This window comes from Rhinopithecus roxellana, chromosome 12, assembly GCF_007565055.1.
Source record: "Rhinopithecus roxellana isolate Shanxi Qingling chromosome 12, ASM756505v1, whole genome shotgun sequence".
Taxonomy (NCBI): domain Eukaryota; kingdom Metazoa; phylum Chordata; class Mammalia; order Primates; family Cercopithecidae; genus Rhinopithecus; species Rhinopithecus roxellana.
The window spans coordinates 4,767,664-4,788,775 of record NC_044560.1 but is presented as its reverse complement, the minus strand read 5'-3'; the positions used below and the strand labels follow the sequence as shown (position 1 = coordinate 4,788,775).

At 44.9% G+C, this 21,112-nt stretch overlaps 1 protein-coding gene and 1 non-coding gene across 5 annotated transcripts in view; both read left to right on the top strand.

Annotated features, from left to right (window-relative positions):
* Positions 1-21,112, top strand: part of UBE4B (ubiquitination factor E4B) — a 150,915-nt gene that overhangs the window by 112,598 nt on the left and 17,205 nt on the right. For all 4 annotated transcript variants that reach the window (XM_030942311.1, XM_030942310.1, XM_030942309.1 and 1 more), the window contains 6 exons: positions 288-387; positions 2,300-2,427; positions 4,964-5,062; positions 6,795-7,030; positions 14,936-15,062; positions 17,743-17,887. In XM_030942311.1, coding sequence (XP_030798171.1) covers positions 288-387; positions 2,300-2,427; positions 4,964-5,062; positions 6,795-7,030; positions 14,936-15,062; positions 17,743-17,887 — 835 coding nt within the window. The remainder of the gene's footprint in view (positions 1-287; positions 388-2,299; positions 2,428-4,963; positions 5,063-6,794; positions 7,031-14,935; positions 15,063-17,742; positions 17,888-21,112) is intronic.
* LOC115892483 lies at positions 20,158-20,264 on the top strand. Its single transcript, XR_004052363.1, has one exon. It is a non-coding gene; the product is annotated as a U6 spliceosomal RNA (small nuclear RNA).

Below are 21,112 nucleotides of genomic sequence, written 5' to 3'. Positions count from 1 at the left end.
GGTGACAGAGCAAGACTCAGGAAGGAAGGAAGGAAGGAAGAAAGGAAGGAAGGAAGGAAGGAAGGGAGGGAGGGAGGGAGAGAGAGAGAGAGAGAGAGAGAGAGAGAAAGAAACAAAGATGCTGCCAATTAAATTATAACTTGCCATTGGTTGTAAGATATACTCCGATTTTTAAGATGTTACAATGCGAAAACAACTGCGTGTGAGAGTCAGTGAAATGGGCGAGATGAATGGATAAGATGGATCCAGCTGTTTTCTTTCGTTTGACTGTTAGTCTTTGATTTCAGAACTGTAGAAGATTTGAAAAATAATGAAAGCCAATGGAAAGATTCCCCACTGGCAACTAGACACCGCGAAATGCTGAAGCGCTGTAAAACTCAGCTTAAGGTTTGTATAGTTAAGTGGAGTAATTATAGACCAGCCTCGTCATGATCATTTTCCCAGCAGAATATGTGCCTTGAGTGAGCAGTTTAGTGCCCTTACTTTTTCTTTGTTATTCTTTTCCCTTCCGATAAAATAGTACATTTTAAAACTTGTTGATAATCTTACTTATATCTGTATATAATGATTTCAATCTTAGGACAGAATATGGATAGATATGCTTCTGCTGTGACTATAAATTCTTAATGGGTTTTATGATTCTTAGTTTAACGTCACCTCCCCTTCCCTGCCTTATGCAAGGCCCTCCTCACCTGCTGTCTCCCACCCGCCGCCCCAACACTCACGCACACTCCAGTGTATCCAGCCATGCATTTTCAGGGTATTTGACAAAGCGCATCTGTGGTAGTGGAAAGATCTCTTTCCTTTGCCCCCCATTCTTCCTTTTTAATTGAAAATGATTCATCACACAAAACCTAACTATAGAAGGGAATATTCTTGCTGGTGAGACATAGCTAAAAACATATGCCAGCTGACATTGTACAAATAAAGCATAGATAGCAAATTTATTCATTTTTCTTCTATTCATGTTCCACTTATAAACCTGAATGTTAGCTGGTCATGCATTCTGTTGAATAGTAGGATAATATGTGGAAAGTTTACCTGACATAGCTTTCTAGTACAAGTTAAGATTTCAGTTTTATTTACTAATAGACTAGACTTCTTCAAGATACACAGTTAACCAGGGGCCCTTATCTGGGGTCTGTGGGTCCCCCTAAGCAGTCCACAGATGTGTTTCAAGGGGGTCTATAAACTGCTTAAATTGCCAGGCATGGCCGGGCGCGGTGGCTGAAGCCTGTAATCCCAGCACTTTGGGAGGCCGAGACGGGCGGATCACGAGGTCAGGAGATCGAGACCATCCTGGCGAACACGGTGAAACCCCGTCTCTACTAAAAAAATACAAAAAACTAGCCGGGCGAGGTGGCGGGCGCCTGTAGTCCCAGCTACTCGGGAGGCTGAGGCAGGAGAATGGCGTAAGTCCGGGAGGCGGAGCTTGCAGTGAGCTGAGATCCGGCCACTGCACTCCAGCCCGGGCGACAGAGCAAGACTCCGTCTCCCAAAAAAAAAAAAAAAATTGCCAGGCATGGTGGCTCACACCTGTAATCACTTTGGGAGGCCGAGGCGGGCAGATCACCTGAGGTCAGGAGTTCGAGACCAGCCTGGCTGACATGGTGAAACCCCATCCCTCCTAAAAATACAATAAATTAGCCAGGCATGATGGTGGGCACCTGTAATCCCAGCTACTTGGGAGGCTGAGGCAGGAGAATTGCTTGAACCTGGCAGGCGGAGGTTGCAGTCAGCCGAGATCGCGCCACTAAACTTCAGCCTGGGCAACAGAGCAAGACTCTGTCTCAAAAAACAAAAACAAAAACAAAAAAACTGTTTAAATGTATACGTCAGTGTGTGTATGCATGTGTGTGTAATTCTATCAACAGGCCTCTAGGTAGGAATTCCATCCTTAGTGGACAGCATTTTGCCCAAGGGCAGCTCGTAAGAGGTGGCGCTGGAATTCAAACACAGATTGTTTGGCTTTTTCCCACTAACCGCCCTGACAAAAGGACCTCCCCTGTCACCACCCTCTCCTGATCAAGTTATTTGCTTGTGACCCTTGTAACTCACCATTTTGAGCTTTAACTGTGTGCTAGACCTGGTGGTCCCCAGTGGTTTGCTTGCCATGCCTTTGTTTTTCTCAGGAAAAAGATCTTGAGACACAACCAGCATCTTATAGCTAGTTAGAGATGAAGCTCTAGATGCTCTGGAACCCAAACTTCCCATCTCCGGACCCCAGTCCCTGCCCAGTCCCCCTGCAGGGACTTAGCTACTGACTGATCTTTGGGTGGGGGCATCCCTGCTTCCACAGAAACTGGTACGGTGCAAGGCCTGTGCTGATGCTGGCCTACTTGACGAGAGCTTCCTGAGAAGATGTCTGAATTTTTATGGCCTTCTCATTCAGCTGCTGCTCCGCATCCTGGACCCCGCATATCCCGAGTGAGTGTGCTTCTTCCTGTTTCCCTCGTCCCTCCTTGGCTGGGCTATGTTGTCTTTATTGTCCTTCAAAGTTGATAACTAAAACCAAAACCCTTTCTTTATCAAGAATTCACTTCTCGGCAAGGCGTGGTGGCTCACGCCTATAATCCCAGCACTTTGGGAGGCTGAGGCGGACGGATAACTTGAGGTCAGAAGTTCAAGACCAGCCTGGCCAATATGGCAAAACCCTGTCTCTACTAAAAATACAAAAATTAGCCGGGCTTGGTGGCAGATGCCTGTAGTCACAGCTACTCAGGAGGCTGAAGCATGAGAATCGTTTGAACCCGGGAGGCGGAGGTTGCAGTGAGCCACGATCATGCTACTGCACTCCAGCCTGGGCAACAGAGCAAGACTCAAAAAAAAAGAGAATTCACCTCTCAATTTCCAGATTTCATTTATATGGATTATGTAGTTATATTGATAGGTGTTTTCCCTGTGATTAGTTACAATAGTAGGTGAATGTCAACACCTGTTATTTTAATTTTGACAAGTTTTCTTTAAAATTTGCTATAAAGTCTTTGATTGATTGATAGAGAAATCTATAAATTGGAAGCCAAAAGCTGGAGATAATATTAGGCCCTCCTAAGCACTGGGTCCAGGAATACCCAGCTAATTCAGAGAGTGAGCTAAGAACATTGTTGATCACTTGGTGATCAACACCAAGATCAACTGGTCATCTCCTCCAGTCGACCATTTTTCTTTTATTTATTATTATTATTTTACTGTTATGAAGTCTCTGGTTCACTGATGTTGGTGAGATTGGCCCAAGATCTGTGAAGATATGGAAAATATTGTTTAAAATATGTGTGTAAGCCGGGTGCGGTGGCTTGTGCCTGTAATCCCAGCACTTTGGGAGGCCGAGGCAGGTGGATCACATGGTCAGGAGATCGAGACCATCCTGGCTAACACCGTGAAACCCTGTCTCTACTAAAAATACAAAAAATTAGCCGGGCGCAGTGGCGGGTGCCTGCGGTCCCAGCTACTCGGGAGGCGGAGGCAGAAGAATGGTGTGAACCTGGGAGGCAGAGCTTGCAGTGAGCTGAGATCACGCCACTGCTCTCCAGCCTGGGTGACAGAGCAAGACTCTGTCTCAAAAAAAAAAAGAAAAAAGAAAACGTGTAGCTCGTTGTCTCAGACAGTTTGGGTTGCACAAAACGACCAAATATGACCATTTTATTTCCTTCCCATTTTACTTATTGCATTAACCTTAACAAGAAATCAAGAAGGCCGGGCGCTGTAGCTCACGTCTGTAATCCCAGCACTTTGGGAGGCCAAGGCAGGTGGATCACTTGATGTCAGGAGTCTGAGACCAGCCTGGCCAACATGGCGAAACCCCATCTCTACTAAAAATACAAAAATTAGCCAGGTGTGGTGGCAGACACCTGTAATCCCAGCTATTCAGGAGGCTGAGGCGCAAGAATTGCTTGAACCCAGGAGGCAGAGGTTGCAGTGAGCCAAGATTGCACCACTGCACTCCAGCCTGGGCAACAGAGCAAGACTCCGTCTCAAAGAAAAAAACAAAAACAAAAACAAAAAACATGTGTAGCTCGGTTGTCTCAGATAGTTTGAGTTGCACAAAATGACCAAATATGACCTTTTTATTTCCTTCCCATTTTATTTATTGCATGAACCTTAACGAGAAATCAAGAAGGCCGGGCGTGGTGGCTCACATCTGTAATCCCAGCACTTTGGGAGGCCAAGGCGGGCAGATCACTTGAGGTCAGGAGTTCGAGACCAGCCTGACCAACATGGTGAAACCCCGTCTCTACTAAAAATACAAAAATTAGCCAGGTGTGGTGGCAAGTGCCTGTAATCCCAGCTACTCGGGAGCCTGAGGCACAAAAGTTGCTTGAACCCTGGAGGCAGAGGTTGCAGTGAGCTGAGATCGCGTCACTGCACTCCAACCTGGGTGACAGGGTGAGACTCCGTCTAAAAAAAAAAGAAATCAAGAGAAGGGCTGGGTGTGGTGGCTCACACCTGTAAACCCAGCACTTTGGGAAGCCAAGGCAGGTGGATCAGTTGAGGTCAGGAGTTTGAGACCAGCCTGGCCAACATGGTGAAACCTTGTTTCTATTGCAAATACAAAAATTAGCCAGGTATGGTGGCGCGCACATGCCTATAATCTCTGTAATCTCAGCTATTCAGGAGGCTGAGACATGAGAATCTATTGAATCTGGGAGGCGGAGGTTGCAGTGAGCTGAGATTGCGCCACTGCACTCCAGCCTGGGTGCCAGAGTGAGACTCCGTCTCAGGGGAGAAAAAAAAGAAATCAAGAAAAGGAAAACATTTCACGTATACCCTTGCATATGTACTGTCTTCATTATTCCCTGTTCACTTCTGGTTGTAGTTTCTTTGCCTGTGTATTTATTACATAGTTATATTACAGAATGAATTTTTTCTCCAAATGAAATACTGATTTGACGGTAATGTAATACTCTTTGTAGTTTAATGTACCATAATTTCATTTTATAAATTGTGTTTTTTTTCTCTTTGACAGTATAACGCTGCCTTTAAATTCAGATGTCCCCAAGGTATTTGCAGCATTGCCTGAGTTTTATGTAGAAGATGTTGCAGAATTTTTATTTTTTATTGTACAGTAAGTGCCTTTAATATTTTATATAGTTATAATATGTTTTTATGCATAATACTATAGTATTCTGAGCTGTGTTGCAAACCTCCATTTCATGCCTGAAATTTGATGTAACTGTTGCTACTGAATGCTACCTAGAGACTGCAAAAAATAAATCCAACTGTGGCACCAGTCCAATTCGAATAATATCTCAAAGTCAGAGGCAGGATGAACAGTGCAGATAATGTATTCTGTGAAAATTGAGTTGAATTTCTAATAGTTGAATATGTGTTTCTGAGCAACAGAAGGAGCAGTTTATAAATGCCTGAATGAACATCCCAAACCCAGAAATATCCACATCTATATTTTGTACTAAAATTTGTCTCAATTGTAAAATTGGAGAATGCTTACCAAAAGTTGGTTTGAATTTACAACTGATACTGTAGGGTTTTAATTTTTTTTTTTCAAATCCTTATTTGGTTTATCAAATTAACATTTTCTTTCTAAAACATTACAGGTTAGAAGAATTACAATTTCAATCCCTTGGCACCTATGGCTAGCTGAGGGAGTGGTATGTGAAGTCTACTGTGAAAAGTCAGAGTCACGCTGGGCACTGTGGCTCATGCTTGTAGTCCCAGACATGCGGGAGGATTGCTTGAGCCTAGTTCAAGACCAGTCTGGGCAATGTAGCAAATCTGCATCTCTTTAAAAATAAATAAATAAATAGTATAGGTCCCCAGTCACAGAATACAAATTGTGAAAGTTTTGTAACAAACAATGGAAAAAAACAAAATTAGTATAAATGATTTTAAAATAAGAGCCAAAACTAAATGGAGCAAGTTATATTGCTGTCAAAAAAGCTACCTTTAAGAAAATGCCCAAATAGAGGCAGAAGTTGCAGTGAGTGGAGATCATGCCACTACACTCCAGACTGGGCAACACACAAAAAAAACCCAAATCATTGGTGACACGTGATTTTAATTGGTACAAAATTTTAAAAGTGACTCAAAAGCATGGTTTATTTGTTAAAAAAAACCAACCTCGGAATTTAAGCAACTCAAGTCACATTTTAAAATTTGTTCTACGCGCAGTGATACAAAAGACACCTATTTGAAAAATTTCATTTATTCTCATTTTCAACAGAGATTAAACAAATAACTATCAAAATTTTTATGATGTTTTGGTAGTGATGATCTTTTGTGAAGCTTATCTGATTTAATCATAAGTTACATTTGTCATTAATATAACATGCTACAGCCAAGTAACCACGTTTGGTTTTAAATCTGTCTTGTTACAGTATAAATAGTCACTATAGGCTGGATGCAATGGCTCATGTCTGTAATCCCAGCACTTTGGGAGGCCAAGGCGAGTGAATCACAAGGTCAAAAGATCGAGACCATCCTGGCCAACATGGTGAAACCCCGTCTGTACTAAAAATATAAAAATCAGCTGGGCATGGTGGCGGGCACCTGTAGTCCCAGCTACTCAGGAGGCTGAGGCAGGAGAATCGCTTGAACTTGGGAGGGTGAGCTTGCAGTGAGCCGAAATCGTGCCACTGCACTCCAGCCTGGGTGACAGAGCGAGGCTCCATCTCAAAAAAAAAAAATAAAATAAAAGAAAGTCACTGTAAACTGAACGAGTTCAAGGGCACTCCTAAACCTATTTATCCTGCCTTCCCCTCCTCACTCAGCTGACACCAGCCCTCACCCAAGGTGAGTTTCTCAGTAGTCTCTTTCTTGCTCTTCTTGCCTCTATTCAGATACTCTCCCCAGGCGCTTTATGAGCCCTGTACTCAGGATATTGTGATGTTCCTTGTTGTGATGTTGTGCAACCAGAACTACATCCGAAACCCATATTTGGTGGCCAAACTGGTAGAAGTCATGTTTATGACCAACCCTGCTGTTCAGCCGCGAACCCAGAAGTTTTTTGAAATGATTGAGAACCATCCTCTCTCCACCAAGTTGTTGGTACCTTCCCTGATGAAGTTTTATACAGGTAGGTTGCTGGAACACACATGGCCTGCCATGTGCTACACTTAGGCAAGGTCATCTAAAGCTAGTGGACGACGTTGCCCTAAGTCTGTTACCTAATATCCTGCTACCTCTGTCTATAACCAACTAACCTGTGACCTGCAGAGGATGTACTTTCGTTTCGTCTTGCCCTGAGTACTTGGGAATAGGACAACCATTTCACCTACTGGTCTCTGATGATTCAGCAGGAACCATCGAAAGTCAGATGATTAACACCAAGACCCAGTTGGTATCAACAGTACAAGTTGGTAGTGTTATCTGAATGGAATTATCTGGTTCATTTTACCTTTGAACTGAAAGCATTTGTTTTTTAACACTATCCTATAACCCAGTTTCCAAAGTGTGGGTATAACAGGGAGCTTGTTAAAAATGCATATTCTTGGGCCGGGTACGGTGGCTGACTCCTGTAATCCCAGCACTTTGGGAGGCCGAGGCGGGCAGATCACAAGGTCAGGAGTTCAAGACCAGCCTGGCCAGTATGGTGAAACCCCGTCTCTACTAAAAATACAAAAAAAAATTAGCCAGGCGTCGTGGCGGGCACCTGTAGTTCCAGGGAGGTTGAGTGAGGAGAATCGCTTGAACCCGGGAGGCGGAGGTTGCAGTGAGCCGAATTCCTGCCACTGTACTCCAGCCTGAGTGAGCGAATGAGACTCCGTCTCAAAAAAAAAAAAAAAAAAAAAAAACCACTTTTCATCTGTCAAATTTATTTCTTAAGTGGAAAATTTCTGGTGCAAACATGGTCGTAGAGAAGTAAGCTAACCTGCAAAAAACCTGCTTAATCTACCCTATACCAGTGTGCAGATTTCGTGCTATGAAACTCCCATGAGAATGTAAATTTAAAGCCTTTCTAAAAGGCAATTTAGCAGCCCACACCAAGAGCCTTAAAAATGCTTTTACGGCCGGGCGCGGTGGCTCACGCCTGTAATCCCAGCACTTTGGAGGGTGGATGACCTGAGATCGGGAATTTGAGACCAGCCTGGCCAACATGGAGAAGCCCCATCTCTACTAAAAATACAAAAATTAGCTGGGCGTGGTGGCGACACCTGTCTTCCCAGCTACTCAGGAGGCTGAGGCACGAGAATCGCTTGAACCTAGGAGGCAGAGATTGCAGTGGGCCGAGATCATGCCAGTGCGTTCCAGCCTAGGAGACAGGGCAAGACTCCGTCTCAGGAAAAAAAAAAAAAAAAAAAAAAAAAAAAATATATATATATATATATATATATATATATATAGACTGAAGCAGCAAAAAAAAGAAGAACACTGGGGTAACAGATAAAAGGTGCAAGAAGTAGCCATCCTCTACATCTATCCCTCAGTCTGGGGACCCAAGGGAAGAGCCTGGGGATGTCAGAACCCAGCTGCCCTGATGAGGGCTTGGACAGAGCTAGGACCCAGTCCTCTGTGGAAGGCCCTTGGCCAGTTGGTGCTGTTGTCTCGGTGTGCACAGTTGCTAGCTCTGGGGGTACGAGACAAAGCTGAAAACTGGAACCAACTGCTACCACTGACAGTAAGTACAAGGTCCTAAATCCCTTGTTTCTCCTTCAGTTTTCCAGTTCTCCTGCAGCACCTCCTATTGGCAACCCTAGAGAGAGCAGGCTGCCAAAGGAAAGATTCTGCAGTGCCAGCCCCAGAATCACAAAGCCAACTGCAAAGAGTGCATGTGGGCCACGCATGGTGGCTCCAGTGAATAATCCCAGCACTTTAGGAGGCCAAGGTGGGAGGAATGCTTGAGCCCAGGAGTTGTAGACCAGCCTGGGCAACATGACGAGACCCCATCTCTATGAAAAATTTAAAAGTTAGATGCCTGTTGTCCCAGCTACTAAGGAGGCTGAGGTGGGAGGAAGGCTTGAGCCCAGGAGTTAAAGGCTGCAGTGAGCTGTGATCTTGCTGCTGCATTCCAGCCTGGGAAACAGGGCAAGACCCTGTCTCTAAAAAAAATAAATAAATAAAATACAAAGACTGGGTTTCGGCCGGGCACGGTAGTTCACACTTATAATCCCAGCACTTTGGGAGGCCAAGGCCGGGGGATCACCTGAGGTCAGGAGTTGGAGACCAGTCTAGCCAACATGGTGAATCCTAGTATCTACTAAAAATAAAAAGGCCAGGTGCGGTGGTTCACGCCGGTAATCCCAGCATTTTGGGAGACTGAGGTGGGCGGATCGCAAGGTCAAGAGATTGAGACAATCCTCGCCAACTTCACATGGTGAAACCCTGTCTCTACTAAAAATACAAAAATTAGGCCTGGCATGGTGGCTCATGCTGTAATCCCAGCACTTTTGGAGGCCGAGGCAGGTGAATCACCTGAGGTCGGGATTTCGAAACCAGCCTGACCAACATGGTGAAACCCTGTCTCTACTAAAAATACAAAATTAGCCTGGCATGGTGGCACATGCCTATAATCCCAGCTACTCAGGAGGCTGAGGCAGGAGAATCACTTGAACCCACGAGGCAGAGGTTGTGGTGAGCCAAGACTGAGCCATTGTAATCCAGCCTGGGCAACAAGAGCGAAACTCCATCCTAAAAGCAAAAATTAGCTGGACGTGGTGGCGCACACCTGTAGTCCCAGCTACTCAGGAGGCTAAGGCAAGAGAATCTCTTGAACCTGGGAGGCGGAGGTTGCAGTGAGCCGAGATCACACCACTGCACTTCAGCCTGGTGACAGAGCAAGACTTCATCTCAAAAAAAAAAAACAATTAGCCAGGTGTGGTGGTGCATACGTGTAATCCCAGCAACTTGGGAAGCTGAGGCAGGAGAATCACTTGAACTCGGGAGGCGGAGGTTGCAGTTAGCCGGGATCTAAAAAACTAAAAGAGTGGGTTTGGAGCTATGGGACAACAGCTGACTAGCTATACTGTGACATAAGAATTTAATTTCTAGAAATTTATTCTGTGGAAATAATTATGAATATTTGTAAGTGATGTTCTCCACAACATTATTTATAATGCAGTGTAGTGAAAACAATAAAAACAACTGGCCGGGCTTGGTGGCTCAATCCTGTAATCCCAGCACTTTGGGAGGCCAAGGTGGGCAGATCACTTGAGGTCAGGAGTTCAAGACTAGCCTGGCCAACATGGTAAAACCCCGTTTCTACTAAAAATACAAAAATTAGTTGGGTATGGTGGCAAGCACCTGTAATCCCAGCAGAGGTTGCAATGAGCCGAGATGGCACCACTGCACTCCAGCCTGGGCAACAGAGTGAGACTCCGTCTTGAAAAAAAAAAAAAATCATGACTGAAATTTCTGCCAGTTGTACATAAAAAGTTGTACGTTATCCATAAAGTGGACCTATGTGAGTCATAAAAAATAATGTGTTATTTATGTTAAGTGGTTTAGCAACAAAAAGTCAAGAAAATGAAACACTGTGTTCACATTTACATTAGAAAAAAGTAAAAAAGAAAAGAAAAAAAAAAGGCCAGGCTTGGTGGTTCTCATCTGTAATCCCAGCACTTTGGGAGGCTGAGGCAGGAGGATCACCTGAGGTCAGGAGATGGAGACTGAGCCTGGCCAAAACGGTGAAACTCTGTCTCTACTAAAAATACAAAAAAATTTAGCCAGTCATAGTGGTGCACACCTGTAGTCCCAACTTCTCTGGAGTCTAAGGCAGAAGAATCGCTTGAATCAGGGAGGAAGAGGTTGCAGTGAGCCACGATCATGCCATTGCAATTGCACTCCAGCCTGGGTGACAAGAGCAAATCTCTGTCTCAAAAAAAAAAAAAAAAAAAAGAGAATGTAGGGAAGGACATATACCAAAATATTAACAGTACATTGGTTATTTTTGAATGGTAGCATTATAAATAGTTTTTATTTTTATTTTATTATCTGAACTTCTTTTTTTTTTTTTTTTTTTTTTTTGAAACGGAGTCTTGCTCTGCCACCCAGGCTGGAGTGCAGTGGCCGGATCTCAGCTCACTGCAAGCTCCGCCTCCCGGGTTTACTCCATTCTCCCGCCTCAGCCTCCCGAGTAGCTGGGACTACAGGCGCCCGCCTCGTCGCCCGGCTAGTTTTTTGTATTCTTTAGTAGAGACGGGGTTTCACCGTATTAGCCAGGATGGTCTCGATCTCCTGACCTTGTGATCCGCCCGTCTCGGCCTCCCAAAGTGCTGGGATTACAGGCTTGAGCCACCGCGCCCGGCCTGAACTTCTTAATTTTTCTACAGTAAACGTGTGTTGTTAGTAGTAAAGATAAAACAATTTTAGTTAAATTTAGTTTGTAGTCAGTGTTCTGGGCCTGTCAGTGTGGCTTCAGGATAAAGAGAGAATGAGAGAGAGAGAGAGAGAGAGAGAGAGAGAGAGTGTGTGTGTGTGTGTGTGTGTGTGTGTGTGTGTGTGTGTGTGTGTACACACAACAGAACTGGGCCTGTTGCCTATGAGACCCGTGCTGGGCCTAGTGGAGGCCTGCTGGGAATGTTCCAGAAGGTGATGGGTGGGGGTTGTTCTCTCTTTCGTCTTTGCCATCCATGTGTGCCCTCTGGCCTGGACCACCTCTGTAGTCATGGATGGATGACATCTGTACTAACAATAGCCACCACTCATTGAATGCTTACTAATCCTTTCACTTAATCCCCACAGCAGCCCTAAAGATAGTACTATAAATACCTCCACTTTACAAATGAGGAAACTGAAGCTTAAAAGGGTCAAGAAGCTTTGCTGAAGGTCAGTGGCTAGCAAGTGGCAGCAACCTTGCAGATGCCCTTTAGCACAGGTGCCCCTGACCACTACAGCTACTAAGGGACTGGTGTGAGGGTACCCCCGAGGGAGGAATCACAGACATAGTCCCCAGTGCTCATCGCCTCCATGTGAAGACCTGGCTGATTAGGTCCTGGTCCCGAAGCAGATGGGACTCTCAGATATAAATTAGAGTTGCCACACATAAGATCAGTAGGTGGAACAAGCTCCTCTTACACCACACAGATAGTATTTTAGCTTAGAAAATGCTCAAGTTAGGCTGGGCGTGGTGGCTCACACCTGTAATCCTAGCACTTTGGGAGTCCGAGATGGGTGAATCACTTGAGGCCAGGAGTTAGAGACCAGCCTGGCCAACATGGTGAAACCCCGTCTCTACTAAAAATACAAAAGATTATCTGGGTGTGGTGGCGGAGACCTGTAATGCCAGCTACTTGGGAGGCTGAGGCAGGGGAATTGCTTGAACCAGGACCTGGGAGGTGGAGGTAGTGAGCCAAGATCTTGCCACTGTACTCCAGCCTGGGCTACAGGGACTCCATCTCAAAAAAATAAAAAAAAGAAAGAAGGCAGCAAGAATACCTGGGGGGAGGAGAGAGAGGTTTAACACAAGTCTAGTCCACTTATGGCCTTCTGGAACAAGGACCTGGGAATTAGAACTTGGGCTGGTATGATTTTGATGGAACAGTACAAGTAAATAAGAAGAAAAGAAAATGTTAGGAGAAATGTATATTGTTTCATTTCCTTTCCTTTTTTTTTTTTTTTTTTTTTGAGGTAGGGTCTTGCTCTGTCATCCACGCTAGAGTGCAGTGGCACAATTACAGCTCCATGCACTCTTGACCTCCCGGGCTCAAGTGATCCTCCTATCTCAGCCTCCCAAGCAGCTGGGACTACAGGCATGTGCCACCACACCTGGCTAATTTTTGTAGTTTTTGTAGAGACGGGGTTTCACCATGTTCACCAGGCTGGTCCCAAACTCCTGAGCTCAAGTGATCTGCCCACCTGGGCCTCCCAAAGTGCTGGAAATACAGATGTGGGGCCCTGCTGAGATACATATTGTTACATAATAAATTAACAACATTTACTTAGTCTCTACTATATTCAGAATTTGGTGCAGATATTAGGGGCATGTTAGATGATGTGAGGCATTGGGTTGGTCCTCCGGGATCTTCCTCTTGTAGGCTGTCCTTATGTCAGCACACCACACTGTAGCTCACACTTTTATACAATTAATAAATGACATTTCGTTTATTTTAAGGAAAGGTTGACTTAATGAATATACATAAGTACTTTCAGATCTTAATATGATAGGTGTTAATTATCTTATTCTTTTGTTTTTAAATAGCTGTTTTCTTTTTTGGTCACACACACAAAAGTATGTTCTTTGGAAAATATAGAAAATATGAAAGACAAGGTATAGTGGCTCACACCTGTAATCTCAGTACTTTGGAAGGACGAGGTGGGAGGATCACTTGAGGCCAGGAATTTGGAACCAACCTGGGCAACATAGAACCTATCTGTAAAAAAAATAAAAATGAAAAAAAATGTTTTTGAGATGGAGTCTTGCTCTGTCGCCCAGGCTGGAGTGCAGTGGCATGACCTTGGCTCACTGCATCCTCTGTATCTGGATCTCTGTATCTGGATTCAAGCAATTCTCCTGCTTCACCCTCCCGAGTAGCTGGAATTATGGGCACACACCACCATGCCCACCTAGTTTTTGTATTTTTATCAATAGTAGAGGCAGGGTTTTGCTATGTTGGCCAGGCTGGTTTTGAACTCCTGGCCTCAAGTGATCTGCCTGCCTCAGCCTCCCAAAGTGCTGGGATTATAGGCGTGAGCCACCACACCTGGCCATAAAAAATAAGCCGGGCGTGGTGGATGCACCTCCAGTCCCACCTACTTGGGAAGCTGAGGTGGGAGGATCACTTGAGCCTGAGAGGTTGAGGCTGTAGTGAGCCATGATCACACCACTGCACTTCACCCTGGGCAACAGAGCAAGACTCTGTCTCCTAAAAAATAATAATAAAATAATCGGGCATGGTGGCTCACGCCTGTAATCCCAGCACTTTGGGAGGCCAAGGTGGGAGGATCATGAGGCCAAGAGATGAGACCATCTTGGCCAATATGGTGAAACCGCATCTCTATTAAAAATACAAAAATTAGTTGGGCATGGTGGCTCATGCCTATAGTCCCAGCTACTCAGGAGGCTGAGACAGGAGAATTGCTTGAACCCAGAGGCAGAGGTTGCAGTAAGCTGAGATCGTGCCACTGCACTCCAGCCTGGCGACAGCGAGACTCGTCTCAAAAAATAATAATAATAATAATAAATTAAAATTTGCCATGAATTCTGAAATTTCTCATGCCTAAGCTTTTGCCATTTGGACAAACAAGTTTGATTTTCATCCCTCTTTAGTAGGTATAGGGATGGTAGACACATTGGTTTTTTTTCAACACAAAAAATGGTCAGGCCGGGTGTGGTGCCTCAAGCCTGTAATCCCAGCACTTTGGGAGGCCGAGACGGGCGGATCACGAGGTCAGGAGATCGAGACCATCCTGGCTAACACGGTGAAACCCCGTTCTACTAAAAAAATACAAAAACCTAGCTGGGCGACGGTGGCGGGCGCCTGTAGTCCCAGCTACTCGGGAGGCTGAGGCAGGAGAATGGCATAAACCCGGGAGGTGGAGCTTGCAGTGAGCTGAGATCCGGCCACTGTACTCCAGCCTGGGCCACAGAGCGAGACTCCGTCTAAAAAAAAAAAAAAAAATGGTCAATACATACACACATTTAAGAAGTACGTGGCCCTCAATAAAATCAAACCTAACTTTTCATCTGCTGAAGGATGTCCATTTGAGGTGCCATAGATTTTCTGTAAATTAATGACTTAAAATTAGGTGGGGGAGTATGATAATTCAACTTTTGGTCGTTGGTAAGTTGACGCTGTCCTAATGATGGGAGTTTTCCTAGCCCCGTTCCATTCGGTGGTGTGTCATTGTCATATCTTCATTGTGAAACTTTTGTCTTTAAAAGCAATTTATAATTTCTGTCCTGCCTTACATGCAGGGGTGCAAAATTTCACCGACTCTCTGATTTTGCAGATTTACCTTCACTCACTGTCATTGTTGGGGCAATAACTGGATTTGGAAAGTAAGAAAGTACATATCCCTCAGTCCCTTTGTCTTTCTTCTTTAGATGTTGAGCATACCGGAGCCACCAGCGAGTTTTATGACAAGTTCACAATTCGCTATCACATTAGCACCATTTTTAAAAGCCTTTGGCAAAACATAGCTCACCATGGCACCTTTATGGAGGAGTTCAAGTGAGTATGGGGCCCCTTGTGTCACAGCTTGCTTTCTTGCAAATCGCAGGTAGGATTGCAGCTTAAAAGCTGGCACAGCTGGGTTCTGGTGGACTGTTTGCTTGGTGGTCTCAGACTCCTTTTGAGTTTACGACAAGGTGCCACTAAATGTGGGCAGGATTTTTAAAATGGCTTTGCTTGCAAGATATTGCTGAATTTTAGATTTGTCAAGATACCTGGGAGGTGGTACACAAGCAAAGATCCTATAGGGCAGAGAGTGGTGGCTCACGCCTGTAATCCCAGCACTTTGGGAAGGGCAGAGGAGGGCGGATCACTTGAGGTCAGGAGTTCAAGACCAGCCTGGCCAACATGGTGAAACCTCATCTCTATTAAAAATACAAAATATTAGCTGAGTGTGGTGGCACACGCCTGTTATCCCAGCTACTTGGGAAGCTGAGGCAGGAGAATTGCTTGAACCCGGGAGGCAGAGGTTGCAGTGAGCTGAGATTGTGCCAGTGCTCTCCAGCCTGGGCCACAGAGCAAGACTCCGTCTCAGAAAAAAAAAAAAAAAAGAAAAGAAAAGATCCTATAAATATGCTGAGATGTTGGGTTAAGTGTTTTTTTGGTGTTTCTATGATGACAGTGTTAAATGAAGTTGTCAAAATGAGTGAAATGAAATCTTAGTTCTTGAACGTTGGAAGGACTTTAGATTTTGCAACAATTAGGTCAGAGCTGTCATTTAAAGTATCATTCTTTGTGGTAAGGCCCTAAACCTTAATTAAAGACTTTTCATATACCTACCTGAAATCTGAGTGACTGCTTAAACCTGGACATTAGTAATCCCATCTAAATTATCTGTCAGTGTCTAAAAACAAAAGGGAGATGAAGATGCTGAACTCTTGGATTATTCTTCAAAAATTTTATCCCATCTAAGGGCCGGGCGCGGTGGCTCATGCCTGTAATCCCAGCACTTTGGGAGGCTGAGGCAGGCGGATCACGAGGTCAGGAGATCGAGACCATCCTGGCTAACATGGTGAAACCCCATCTCTACTAAAAATACAAAAAAAATTAGCCAGGCGTGGTGGCAGGCGCCTGTAGTCCCAGCTACTCGGGAAGCTGAGGCAGGAGAATGGTGTGAACCCGGGAGGTAGAGCTTGCAGTGAGCCAAGATCACGCCACTACACCCCAGCCTGGGTGACAGAGCGAGACTCTCTCAAAAAAAAAATGAGTAAATAAATAAATAATAATTTCATCCCATCTACTTGGATCTTTTGCAACCCATGTTAGATCTTTGATCAAATCTAGCTATACTTGTTAACTGAATTACTAATCAATAATATACATATTACCAGTGGAATAACTATTTGCTAGATAGATTTCTGCGGAGCAAATTCTTTAACTTTTTGTTTCCATAAACTGCTCTTGTGATCAGAATTGTGTTCCAGCTAAAGCCTGGCACAAGCTTAGGACACGAGGCAGGCCCATGGCTTGGTCTGAATGGTGCTGATTGGAGCACTTGTCCTGAACTTGCCATGTTCCTGAGATTGAGGCCTCCTGTCCCTGTTCACAGGAACTTCTCTTCCCCAGGCATGGCTTACCACCTCCCAATTGCACAGTTGTAGACTCTGAAATGTAGCTTCTTTTTCCTCTACGAATCTGGCAGCTCCAGAGTCTAACAGAGGTAGGCCAAGCTATTTCAGTTCACCGACAAATTCTCATTATAACATGATTTGCAGAACAGTTCCTTAGATTGGAAGCTTCTGGTTCTAAAGTAAGTTAATATCCCACTTTATCAATATTACAGGTTCCAATTTTTCTTCAGTGTGTCAGTCTTTGTGATAAGGAATAACTATATCAGTAGTTTTATCTGTTATATGTGGTTAATTATTTGCCTTTTCTTGGTATATTGGTGAGTATCTGCGTATTTCCTGTTCTAGTCTGAAGAAAGTGTTTTCTCTCCTTAAAAACACTGAGGGAGTGAACTGGGTAAGCTAGGTAAGCTAGGTAAGCCTGCTCTGGGAAGCGGGGTGGGGGAGTCAGCATTTGCTGGTTTTCCATGGTGTGACTATTTCCTCCATTGCCCAATTTAAGGTGCCAGGGGAATCTGGTTATCAAATTCTGGAATATTTAGCACTTGACTGTCATCAACCATGCAAGATGGCTCCAAACACCACTGGAATGAGCTTATCATAAACAATTTAAAAGAATAACAAAAATCCAGGCCAAGTGCGGTGGCTCATCTCTGTAATCCCAACACTTTGGGAGGCTGAGATGGGAAGAACGCTTGAGCCCAGGAGTTTGAGACCAGTCCTGGCACCATAATAAGTCCCTGTCTCTACAACAAATACAAAAGTTAGCTGGGCGTGGTGGCGTGTGTCTGTAGTTCCAGCTACTTAGGAGGCTGAGGCAGGAAGATTGCTTGAGCCCTGGAGGTTGAGGATACAGTGAGCTGTGATCGTGCCACTGCATTCCAGGCTGGGAGACAGAGCAAGACCCTGTCTCAAAAAGAAACAAGATTAACAAAATCTAAAGAGAAGCTTGGTAGTCCTTGAATTCCACAGTGCCTGACGTGTGCCAGGGTGGGCAGGCTTTTAGGGTGAGACAGTTGCAGTGTGGGTGGAGGCGCCTGTTCCCTGGGATTTGCAGTGGTGTTTTGCTTCAGGGAGATGTATGACCATGCACAATGTAATTGCCTTTCCAGCTCCGGGAAGCAGTTTGTTCGCTATATAAACATGTTGATAAACGACACGACGTTTTTGCTTGATGAAAGTCTGGAGTCTCTGAAGCGAATCCATGAAGTGCAGGAAGAGATGAAGAACAAAGAACAGTGGGACCAGTTGCCCCGGGTGAGGACGTGGTCCAGAGGCTTGGACAGCTTTGCAGGCTGTCTGCCTCCGGACACGGGCAGAGCTGCTTTGGGGCTGCATTTGTGGGTCTGATGATATGCGAGCTGACTTGCTGGGATTTTCCTTCCATGAAATCATATTGCAGGGTTGGAATAGGAAAAATCTGAAACACCTTATCTGAAGCTAAGAAATGGGTTGAGAAGTCTTTGAAAATGTACACTGAAAACTTTCTCTGCCTTTTTAATTTTAAAGGACTTTTTTGGAGAAGAGCTTTTATTGTCTGAATATATTAAGATTCATGAACATAATCAGGAAAGAAATCTCTAGAATGATGTCTGCTGGACCAGAATTTGATTTGTGCCTATGGGCTTCTCCAGGCAACTGTGTGAATCACTCAGGATCCTGGTGGGGTGTTTTTTCCTTTCAGTTGATCTTGGGTTTTAAATTCAGTTATTAATAGAACAGAGGCCTGGCTTGCCAGGTTCCATGGAAAACACGTGCTGTGCCAGTGCCAGTGCTCTTTCCTGACGTGCGTAGCAGCAGCTGAGATACATCCTTGGTTGCTTATGAGGCCCTTGACAGTTGCTGGTGACTCCTTAGATTGGCTTAGGTTTATTGATTCTGTTCTTGGAATTGTCAGGCTCAGAATCAGAACTGATTTCCATAAGGGGTTCTCATGTCAAAGTGGGGAGGACTGCTTTTTCTTCACTTTTTCTTTTCTTTTCTTTTTTTTTCTGAGACAGGTTCACTCTTGTTGCCCAGGCAGGAGTGCAGTGGTGCAATCTCGGCTCACTGCAGTCCCTGCTTCTCCACTTCAAGTGATTCTCCTGCCTCAGTCTCCCGAATAGCTGGGATTACAGGCGCCTGCCACCACGCCCAGCTAATTTTTGTATTTTGTTTGTTTGTTTATTTGGTTTTGAGATGGAATCTAGCTCTCTCACCCATGCTAGAGTGCAGTGGCGCGATCTTGGCTCACTGCAACCTCTGCTTCCCGGGTACAAGCGATTCTCCTGCCTCAGCTTTCCGAGTAGCTGGGACTACAGGCACCCGCCACCACACCTGGCTAATTTTTTGTATTTTTAGTTTCACCATGTTAGCCAGGATGGTCTCGATCTCCTGACCTCATGATCCGCCCTCCTCGGCCGCCCAAAGTGCTGGGATTACAGGCGTGAGCCATTGCGCCCGGCCAACTTTTGTATTTTTAGTAGAGACGGGGTTTCATCATGTTGGCCAGGCCGGTCTTGAACTCCTAACCTCAGGTGATCCATCCGCCTCAGCCTCCCAAAGTGCTAGGACTACAGGCATGAGTCACTGTGCCCAGCCATTTTTTTTTCTTTTTTAATTTCAACTTTTATTTTAGATTCAGGGGATGGGGTACATGTGCAGGTTTGTTATATGGGTGTATCATGTGATACTGAGGTTTTTTGTTTTTTTTTTTTTTTGAGACGGAGTCTCGCTCTGTCGCCCAGGCTGGAGTGCAGTGGCCGGATCTCAGCTCACTGCAAGCTCCGCCTCCCGGGTTCCCGCCATTCTCCTGCCTCAGCCTCCCAAGTAGCTGGGACTACAGGCGCCCGCCACCTCGCCCGGCTAGTTTTTTGTATTTTTTAGTAGAGACGGGGTTTCACCGGGTTAGCCAGGATGGTCTCGATCTCCTGACCTCGTGATCCGCCCGTCTCAGCCTCCCAAAGTGCTGGGATTACAGGCTTGAGCCACCGCGCCTGGCAATGCTGAGGTTTTATGATTCAACGTGTCCCCCAGGGAGTGAGCATAATGCCTAATAGGTAGTTTTTCAACCCCTGCTCCTCCCTCACTCCCCTGTCCCCAGTGTCTATTGTTCCCATCTCTGTCCGTGTGTTTAGCTCCCATTTATACCTGCTTTTCTTCTTATGTATTAAAGTTCTACCCATTCTCTGAGTAAGGTCCTATCCAAATACTCACTCAGGTTTGTCTTCGCCAATCAGCATAGCTGAAAATTCTCACGTTTCTCCTTACTTCTGTAACACCCACTTTATACCATTCGCAGTGCTTGGTATGCCCAGCTTATATTTTATTTACTTATTTGTTTTTTTATTATTATTAATAAATGGAGACAGAGTCTTGATCTGTTGCCTTGGCTGGAGTGCAGTGGCAGGATCATAGCACACCACAGCCTCAACCTCCTGGGCTCAAGTGGTCCTCCTGCCTCAGCCTCCCAAATAGCTGGATCTAAAAGCATGCACCCCCACGCTTGGCTAATTAAAAAATGTTTTTTTACAGAGACAAGGTCTTGCATGCTTGCTTCAGCAGCATGTATACTAACATTGGAAAAATACAGAGAAGATTACCTTGGCCCCTGCTTGAGGATGACATGCAAATTCATAAAGCATTCCATCCTTTAAAAATAAATATTAGGCCGGGCGCAGTGGCTCATGCCTATAATCCCAGCACTTTGGGAGGCCAAGGCAGGTGGATCACAAGGTCAAGAGATCAAGACCATTCTGGCCAACATGATGAAATCCCATCTTTACTAAAAATACAAAAATTAGCTGGACGTGGTGGCACACACCTGTAGTCCCAGCTATTCAGGAGGCTGAGGCAGGAGAATTGCTTGAACCCAGGAGGTGGAGGTTGCAGTAAGCCAAGATTGTGCCACTGCACTCCAGCCTGGGTGACAGAGCGAGACTCCGTCTCAAATAAATAAATATTAAAATATAATATTTTAATATTTAATTGCTAGTTTTCCCAAGCTGGTCATATATTTTATTTACTTATTATTTTGATTATTAAATTGTTATTTTTTATTTTGTTTTGTTTTATTTTTTGAGAGAGTCTTACTCTGTCACCCAGGCTGGAGTACAGTGCCGCAATCTTGGCTCAATTTCTGCCTGCTGGGATTATAGGCATGCACCACCACGCCTGGCTGATTTTTGTATTTTTAGTAGAGATGGGGTTTTGCCATGTTGACCAGGCTGGTCTTGAACTCCTGGCCTCAAGCGATCCACCCACCTCAGCCTCCCAAAATGTGGGGATTACAGACATGAGCCACCGTGCCCGGCCTTATTATTATTATTTTTTAATAGAAACAGAGTCTTGACTGGGCACGGTGGCTCATACCTGTAATCTCAGCACTTTGGGAAGCCGAGGCTGGCAGATCACCTGAGGTCAGGAGTTTGAGACCAACCTGGCCAACATGGCAAAACCCAGTGTCTACTAAAAATACAAAAATTAGCCAAGCATGGTGGCAGG